We start from the raw sequence: 9,687 nt of genomic DNA, 5'->3' as shown, positions 1-9,687 counted from the left end.
AGTAACAGCAAATGGTTTTACCATCCATCCATCCAACCATCCATCCATCCATCCACCCATCCACCCATCCATCCATCCATCCATACATAAATTGTGAGATTTTGTTTTCTTGCTCTTTAAAATCTGGCTCACAAACAACAACAACTCTGGATGTTCAAGTCAAAGTTTGGACTTTGACTTGAAGAGTTTGTTGAAACCAAGCAAACTTGCGTATGTGTGTGATTTACATGAACATATGGAAGTGGCAAAAATCTGATTCATTTTTATTGGGTGAAAAGATCGAAATGGAGTCGTTCAGGCTGCCGTGAAAAAGTCTTGCACAGGTTGGATTCTTATGCAAATTGGAATTCCAAAAATAAATCTGCCTATGGAGACACAGCAGTTATGAAAAACTCGAGTTTTTTGATGAAAAGTTTTTGCTCTTGGATGAGGTTGTTCCACAGCAAAGTGGATTTATTTTGAAAAACTGCAATGGAAACACTTTTCACGTCACACGAGTCACATGACCAATAACCAGATGTTACTACTGGTGGAAAAGATGATAGAAGACGAGGAGAAGTGGAAGGACAATGTTTTTTAATAACTTATTGCATGAGCAAAAGTTTCTTGTTTAATGGAAACAGTAATCGCGAAACTGTGTTATTTTGACATTTCGCTCACATTTTGTAATGGAAACTAATGAAGTGGCGTTTGGCTGTGGAAAACAGAACCAGTTAAGCTTTGTTGGATAAATCCTACATTAAAATAATGACAGTATATTCTAACATCTTGTGTATATTAAGTTTTAGCAGCTGAGTAATTATTTCATGAACTTTAAGGGCTGAACGTTCGTTTTGACCTCAACAGGCTGGATGAGAGGAGAGACGCTCAGTTCAGACCCGTTTGCTTCTGTTCCAGAAAGGAAAAGGACATTTTTATACCCAGCAGGTTCAAAGATGGAGGTTTGGTCACTGATGGGACGCAACGATGCATCAAACATTAAATTCACTTCAATGGGCCGATTGAACCCAGTCTGGACGTTTCATGCGTTTCATCCATTGATTGGCGTTTGCTATTGGACAGAGAGCTGATGTTATGACTCAGACCCTCATGGCTCGACTTAACATCGTTGATTATTTATTGCTAGTTGGATGATTGGTCTCCATGGCGACGCCATTTCACAACAGATAAGTGTGTTGCCCTTACATGAGGCTCTTTGGGGATGTGCCTGGGTCACGCCACGTGTTTCCCATGACGCCACAGTGTTGGAAACGTGATTTTATTTACCTGATGTCAGGCAGATTTAAAACCACTTTTATTGATTCCAGTTTGAATAAAGTGAAGCGTAATCCTGCTTTAATAAATCTGTTGTATATTGCATCTAAATTAATTTCTGATGTTGAATTTCTTTAATAAATTATCGCAAGTTTTTATATCTATTTATTATTAAGGAAAATATACATTTAGTTAAACTTTAACAACATGAGTAGGTTGGTTAAGCAAAAACACTGAAAGCACTAATATAAAAACAAAAGAAATATGAAAACCTAATTATCTTGCTAAATTATTGAATAAATGGACAGATGATGTCAAATGCAAAGATATTTATTATTTTTAATCTGTTAGATTATTACAGATCAGATCAGTTTGGTGTAAAGTTCAGCTTTATGGAGCTTCTATAGAAATGCTCACTAACATTAACATTAGCGTCTGCTGCTACATGGTTAGCATTGAGATGCTATTTTAGGCTTCATTAGCTTCTCCGATAGGCTAACTCCTGTTAGCACAATTTGAACACAACAATACTCTTTTCCAGGGTCCAATCAGATCATTTCTGGGTGGAGAAATTAACCCCCAGTGAGACAGGAGTAGCAGCTTTCACCGCTGTGGTTAGCGGACGTAGCTTGTGCGTCAGATTTACGGGCGTACCATGAACACAACACAAAGGTTCCAGCTGGAACATTATAGCTTAAAGTTTAACATGAAAATAAGTTTAAATTATCCTTCAGTGTTAAAGTAATAATGTGGAAAAAAGAAACCTGACATTTTGAAGTGGCGTCTCATTCGTCACTCAGCCGATGTAAATATGGCCGACCTGAACCGTCACTGCAGAGCTGAGAGGAACCAGCAGAGGAATTATGGGAGAGAGCGAGGGATCGCCCCGGAGGAGTAATCCCCAGGCCATCTGCTCTCTCTCTCTTTACCTCTCTCTGTATCTGTTTCTCTCCCTTTTTCTCTCATTTGCTCATTCTTTCTCTCGTTTCCTTTTTCTCTTGTTCTTTTGCTGTTTCGTTCTCTATTTTTTGTTCTCTCTTCCTTTTTCATTCTTTCTCTTTTTTGTTTTGTTTCTCTTTCATTCTCTTCTCTCGTTCTTTCCTTTATTTCTTTCTCTTTTGTTTGAACTTTGTTTCTCTCTTGTTTAGTTTTGCTTTCTCTTTATTTCCTATCAGGTCAAATCATGATTTATATCAATGAAATGCATTGTAACACATTTCTTCTCTGTAGCGATTAACTGCTGACTTATTAGACATTAAAAGGTGAAACTGTTTAATTCTCCAGGTTCTTATAATCATTAACATCTCAGCAGGTTAATCTGCATTTTCTGCATTATGGCTGGAAAAACAGCAGCAAAGAACGACCCAAAGTTACCGATTAAATCAGTTGATGCAGATCTTTTTGCACCACTATGGTGCTCCGTTTTTTCCACATTAAAGTTTCTCTGCCTGCTTATTTACGTCAGTGGAACGAAAGAAACGGTTGCAGATTTCTCTGCATTTTTGCCCCTCCATTAACTCATTCTACCTGTTGTCATCAGTGGAGATCATGTGAGGTTTCAGTCCTTTTTGCTAATTTTTGTACTTCCAGTTGGATTTCTAAAAACAACAAAAACGCTTGGAAAAAACAAAACAAAAAAGAAAACACCAAGCTGTTTTTTTTTTGTTTTTTTTTTGCCAAAAAATGTTTTTTGGTGTCTGGAAAATAAGCCATTTCAAAAACCTCCTAATGTAACGTCACTGCCCGTTACCTAGCAACCCCAGTAGAATTCCACCCGTTACCTAGCAACCCCAAACAGGCATTTTGGGTTGGCCAACGTGGCCAACAGCAGGTTGTTTGGATTTAAAGTGACAAGGTGCCATAAAACAACTAAAATCTCATTATATAAGAATTATTTTTGTGTAAAATATGTAATGAACATGTTTTGTTTAGGCCATAAACCCATCCTAACCTGTTCAAGGAAGCACAGTGGGTCGCTCAGGGCACTAACTCGGAGAGGATGGAAATATGAAGCATCATTTAGTGCGATCCCTCTGTTCCCATCTGGCATGTCAGCCTGCAGAGGTTTAACACACAACCCTACCACAGCAATCAGCACTAATCCCCAACAAAGCTCCTCAAAATCCCATAAACGCTACTGTATGGATGCATCAGGGGTAAAGATGGCAGGTCTGATAAAAAAATAAACAAAATGAACCAAAAGTCTCTTTTTTTCCCCTGTTGCTGTGATGTTTGTTTACCAGATGTTGTGTTTTGTGCTGCAGCTGTCTCAGCTTATGTTTCATGATTATGTTGAAGTTTGGGTGGTGATGAAAGGCTGGCCTTAATTCCCAGGAATGAAACGATAAAATCAGGATAAATTCTGAAGAAGAAAATCAGGCAGACATTTCCAGTTCTGAGTCAGACTCCATTTGGACGCATTAATGCCACTTTTCTTCATTGTAGCTCTTCTGCTTAAAGGCTTTTAATTCTGAGGAACAGCTGATATTATTGGATCTGATCTTATTTCTGGTGGAAAAGTCTTTCTGTGGAGGTTCCAGGAGTTTCTTCTACATTTTAGCTAAATACTCTGTCTTTTGTTTTTCGTTCATTTATGTTTTATGCAACATACAGTTTAAACTAGATGTTTACAAACTTCACAACAACCATTTTGTTTCCCATGTCTGACATGAAATCAGACGAAACCTGGTATTTTTATAAAGAATGAAAAATCTGAGTTTTCTAGGTCTGAAATAAATAAAGAATAATTATCTAATATTTCCTTTTTCTGTCTTTTCTCCAGTGAAAAAAGCCAAACTTCAAGGAGCACCAGGTAAGGACTTTCAGCTTTAATAAAGAATCAAAATGTTTCACATTTTACACATAAAAATCAAGTTGCGCTCAGTTTCTTCTTCTGAGATTTTTCTGTTGTTTCCCTCAGTAGTTTTTGGTGCAGCGCCCCCAACAGGCGAGGAGGGGAACTGTTTTTTCAATTAGTTTGGTTCGTTTGACTCTATGCAAAGTGCAAATGGAACAAGTGTTACAATTTTCATCCCCTCTGGAATCAAATCTGCTCGACTATGAGCTGTGAAAACTCCCTTAGAAAGCATCTAGAAGTTGTGTCACTGAAGCTCTCGAGGTCTAGACTTGGCCACACCTGCTCTAAAAGCTCTTAATTAGTGCTGATTACCTTAAAGTAGGTGTTGTTGGATGTTGGCCACCTGCAGGTTTCTCATTTAGGTTAATCGGTTACATCCTTGCGAGTGAGTGAAAGCGGGTTGATGATGGATTAATCCTGCGTCCTTCAGCTGCAGCCAGGTGAGCTCAGCTCCTGGGAGCAAATCCTCGCCCAACCTGAAGCCCGGCGACATTCAGAGAGGAGCAGCCAGGAGCTCCAAGTGGAAGTTATGATGTTTGACTTGCATCGATTGGAAACTTGATCATCCCTGCAGATGTTTGCATGTGCTAAGCTTCTACTTCTTCTTCTGCTATGAACTGCACAGCCTTCCTGTCCCAGAGCAAACATGAGAGATAACTCTGCTAATCCAGCGGCTCCCTGAGGTGTCAGGTTATCACAACAGACTCTTCTTTTAAGGAGTTAAGCCTTGAAACACTGTAAATGTTAGTTTTGTTGCTAAGCGTTTTGCATTCAAAGATGTTTAATATATTTTCTAGAGGTGCTCAGTGATGCAGATTTAGAGAAGTTAAACAGTGAAATGTTTGCTTTATAGAACTATAGTCAGTCCTACATTCATTAAATGCAACTTAATAAATAAAATTAGCAGCAAAAAATGATTTTACTTGTGAAATTTGATGTAGAAAGTAAAACTTATGTTTTATATGAATTCATTCTAAACAGACATAAAAATAAAGTCTTTGTCAGTTTTGATTGTTATTACATACAGCTGAGTATTGCAGCATATTAACGGAAAGTTGAGTGGAAGGAAATTAAATATACTGGACTTGTTTAAGGGTTGTGAAGTGATGTTCAGTCAAACGTTTTCATAAAAATACTTTGTGAACGTCAAACGGACCAGAAACCGCTCCAAAAGCAGGGAATTCTGGGTAAATACAACCAAAACAAACATGCTAGCTAGCCAGCGCTAGCTGAAAGATGTCTCATGTTTTTTTTTTACAAATGACAAAAGAGAAATCTTCAAACCATTAAAATTTGACTCTACTCCATTTTTGTTTTCATTTTGTGAAGAAGGAGGTTGAGCTCAGTGTCTTCAGAGGTTTTTGTGTTGTTTCTTTTGTTGGTTCTTGGTACAGCGCCCCCACAGGCGAGGAGGGGAACAGGTTTTTCAATTGGTTTGGTTTGTTGGTCACAGAGCAAAGTGAAAGTAAACGGCAGCAGCTGAAAATGTAACAAATGTGGCAACTTTGGTCCCAAATCAAGCCAAATCTTCTGGACTATCGGGTGTAAAACAGATTTACTCTCAATCTGCTTATCAGAATTGCTGACTCTGCCTTTTTTCCCTGAGTCGTAGTTTTCATCCATTCAATCCCAGAACTGAACAATATTTGTGATTCTTGGCGCCGTCCGTCTCTTTCGTCATCATTTCCTCGTCTTAATCTTTATTTGCTCTTCTTAAGCAGACGTGAGATTTTGGAAGACAATCTAACGTTTACATAAGGTTGGTCTGAGGAATGTTTGCATTGTGCTGCAGCCACACCTGCCTGTCTTTTCCACCTGGTTTTGGGTCATGTGTTGTTCCTGAACGCGCCGGTCCGTTTGGATCAGAGCGTGACCTTGCCCGGGCCGCCGGCCAGCTGCCTCTGTTTCCACCGCCTGCTGCAGGAAACCGCGGCTCGATAAGGAAATATTCAGCAGCTGTTTGTGTTTTTCTTCTTCTGTTTTCCCACTGAGCCTCATTCTTCTCCTTTAACAGAAATAATTCGGACTCAGATCAGATATTTATGAATATAAACAGTTTAGATCCTCTTGGTGACAGCAGAGGTTTGACTGCGTCCGAATTGGAAATGTCAGTTTTCCGACTGCCTGGGTTTTTCCTCAGTAAGTTATTGGGAAAAAAACTTGATCAATAATAAATGAAGACATTTGACTGAAGCCTCGGGCTGCGTGGGAGGTTTATCTGATGACTGATGTCTGCTCTCTCTAAACATCGTCCTACGGTTGTAATCCCTCCGTGCGAACAAGCAGCAACTGCAGCTCCGCTTAATAATAAAACAAAAACACATTTTAACTTCTTATTTAAGTCACAATAAAAAAAACTCTTTCATTTTCATGACACCAGATTTGTTACTTAGGATTAAGTTGAGCTTTTCATCATGTAATAGTCTTCAGTTTTGGACATTTTGGCTCAACAATAAACTATTTTCACTGTAAATTTTTTATTCACTTTCAACAAAACTACACAAATTAAACTGGTGTTCTTCAAATGTTACATTTTCTAAGATTAAACGGTTTTTTAGGCATTAGCTGGTTTGTAGTTACACAAAAACAATCCTGAGCTGAAGAAATTGGAATATTATTAAACAGTAAATTTATTTCAGTTATTTAACTCAAAAAGTGGTATGTATGGAAACCTAAAAGTGCCATAATTAAGCATTTCCGTTTAACTTTTAGACGTGTTTCTGCTTCAACACACCTGAGGTTGTTGGATTTAAAGTGACGAGACGCCATAAAACAGCTAAAATCTCATGTGATGAAGACGTTTTGGTTAGCCTGTAAACCCATCCTAACCTGTAGTAACAGGTTGTCTTTAATGAAAATAGTCCCACATTTTTTGATTTTGTCCAAATAGTTATGTTTCCATCTAATTGTGAGCTTTTAAAATGTCAGAAAAAGGAAAATAAATGTGTATTAGGTGTGTTTCCATCCATTGGTTTGGGGCGAATCATCCAGACTATGCAAGGCGTGAATTCAAACGAACAGAAACCTTTTCTCAGTTTGGTGCCTCTGGTAAGGCACAGAGCCACCAGTGGTTGGGAAAGTTCGCTACGTCAGAACTTATTCAGCTAACGGGTCTGAATCTTTAACTCGTTTTCGTAAAAAAACAAAAACCATCTAAAGTGAGCAAAACTTTTTTTTTAGTCATTTAAGAATTAGTTGTTTCCATCAACGAAATGCCCATTAAAACCCTTGATGGAAACACAGTTAGTGACTCATTTGCTGCAGAAGGAGTTGCATTTTGACTGGTCAGATGGACGTTTTGGTTTTTTCCAGGCGGATTTTGCTGCTCCCTCCTTAACAGAGCAGATTACATCAGCTGGATGGTTGGCGGCACCTGCTGTAAAAAGGCCCACAGCCTCTAAACGGCTGTTATCTAATCCATACATCCTCTTCCTGTTATCTGGTGCAGGCTGGAGTCGGCCCAAGTGAGGCACAAGGCATGAGCGATCTAATTAGGGACGGGCCGGAGCGTCCCCCAGGCTGCGGGTTGCTGCTACTGTCCGCTTCGGACGCTAATTAGGTTCATATTCTGTTAAAGTCGCCTGGTTACCTTCACAGCAGCTTTTGGTGTTTAAATATTATTTTTTTAAGCCTTCCTCTCAGTAAAGTGGTGTCTGGATCTTCTTCCAGTGTATTTATCTGGCACTAGGGCAGGGTAAATGTTTTTGGGTGTTTCCGTGGCAACCAGGAACATCTTTGCTTAGTGCAGTCATGGGAGCAACAGCTGATTGTTGGCTTTTGTTTCCCAAAAACCAAAAGGTGGGTCTGATTAAACCTGGCTTTACCTTTACAGTCTGATCCCTGGGCAGAATATTGTTTTTATTTTAATAACTTGAGACCCAAACTAAAAATGCTCATTTTAAACTTTAGACACCAAATATACTGTAACATGCATTAATACACACAGTGGAAAACATCTTGGCTCTACCACTGAAGCTAACATCCTCTGATTTTATTATCTCCACTTTTAGAGAATCAGCCAATCACAGCCAAGGAAAAATAAATGCCACAAACTGATTGGCTGCTTTGTAAATGCCAACCTATAGCGTGTCAACTAGCATTGATGCTAGGTGTCTTAGCTTCCCAACTTGCTTTATATTTATAATATATAATTTTCCAGACACCAAATAGCATTAACTTATTGAATGTTTTTTTTTTTGTTCCTTTAATTTTTAGAAGCAGTAAAAACCAAAACAGAAGAACAACAATGTGCAAAACAGTGAATTTCATATAATATGTCTGTTTTAAGGAATAAAACTTTTTAAAATCCAGGCTAAAAACTCACCTGCTTTAAATTTGCTTTCAACTCATAATCACTGGAATATTGACCAACACAAATGTGGTTTATAATTTACTGTTCTTGTGTTTTTGTCATATAAAACACTTTGAACTGCTGGACAACAAATATACACGTCAGGTTCTGCAGAAACTACTGAAGCTAACATTATATTACAGATATACAAGAAAAAACATTTAAGTAAACAATCCCTTTAATTCTTTTTTGTTTTTAATCAATCACGTTTATTTGTGAAACACATTTCAGCAATAAGATTAATCACCAGAATTATTGATTACTAAAATAATCATTAGCTGCAGCTTTACTTCTATCATAAAATCCTGATAAAACAGCTGGAAGATGCAGGTTTTTATCAGTTCAGGTTTTTCTGCTCCTGTTAGCCACATGCTCCCCGTCAGAGCGGCGAGTAGTAGGAAACGGCCAGCAGCTGTGAGCGGGATGCTGCTCCCCGCAGCCTGTTGCAGTCATCAGGAGCTCATGCAGCTCAGGCCTCCTAATCTCCTGCCCCTCCCCCAGCAGCAAACATCTGGCTGGCAGGAAGTCCACAGATCTCTGGGTGTGAAAACACACTCCGGCTCTCTGAGCTCGTCTCTGATTGGCTGGTTCACTTTGAACTGGATGATTTCAGACAACTTCACCTTTGACCCAGGTGGATTTGAGTTCGGTTTTGATTGGGATTGGGGCTGACGGAGACCTTTAGCTGCACATCGACGGGTCAAGGGTCACCAGGAAACGGCCCAACATGGCCACAGACTGCATGGTTATGGTTTCCATGGAAACTGTGAGGCGTTCATGAGAGGAAGTGGTTGAGGCGGCGCAAGATGAACGTTTGGAGGCGAAAAGTTTGGTTCTGAGGAGATTAACGGGTCAGTGGCCTGGCAGAGGCAGAGTGATCTGCTTTCACTCTCAGTGGAACGACTGATCCTTCACCAGCTGATAACGGGACAGCAAAGCAGGCAGGTCAGGTCAGTTTGGGTCAGTTTGGTTCGGTTTGGGTCAGTTTGGGTCAGCTTGGGTCAGTTTGGTTCGGTTTGGGTCAGCTTGGGTCAGTTTGGTTCGGTTTGGGTCAGTTTGGGTCAGCTTGGTTCGGTTTGGTTCAGGTCGGGTCAGCTTGGTTCGGTTTGGTTCAGGTCGGGTCAGTTTGGGTCAGTTTGGTTCAGGTCGGGTCAGTTTGGGTCAGTTTGGTTCAGGTCGGGTCAGTTTGGGTCAGTTTGGTTCGGTTCAGTTCAACCAACAGGTA

General features: G+C 39.7%; 1 protein-coding gene across 13 annotated transcripts in view; it reads left to right on the top strand.

Annotated features, from left to right (window-relative positions):
- Positions 1–9,687, top strand: part of unc13bb (unc-13 homolog Bb (C. elegans)) — a 75,953-nt gene that overhangs the window by 3,710 nt on the left and 62,556 nt on the right. For all 13 annotated transcript variants that reach the window (XR_001660086.1, XM_016665405.1, XM_016665399.1 and 10 more), the window contains exon 2: positions 4,037–4,066. Coding sequence is in view for 12 of the 13 variants with exons in the window: in XM_016665405.1 (XP_016520891.1) it covers positions 4,037–4,066 (30 nt within the window). In the remaining variant the exon portion in view is untranslated. The remainder of the gene's footprint in view (positions 1–4,036; positions 4,067–9,687) is intronic.

The sequence above is a fragment of the Poecilia formosa genome, unplaced genomic scaffold (genome assembly GCF_000485575.1).
Source record: "Poecilia formosa unplaced genomic scaffold, Poecilia_formosa-5.1.2 Scaffold579, whole genome shotgun sequence".
Lineage (NCBI taxonomy): Eukaryota > Metazoa > Chordata > Actinopteri > Cyprinodontiformes > Poeciliidae > Poecilia > Poecilia formosa.
This window is presented reverse-complemented; position numbering and strand designations above follow the sequence as displayed.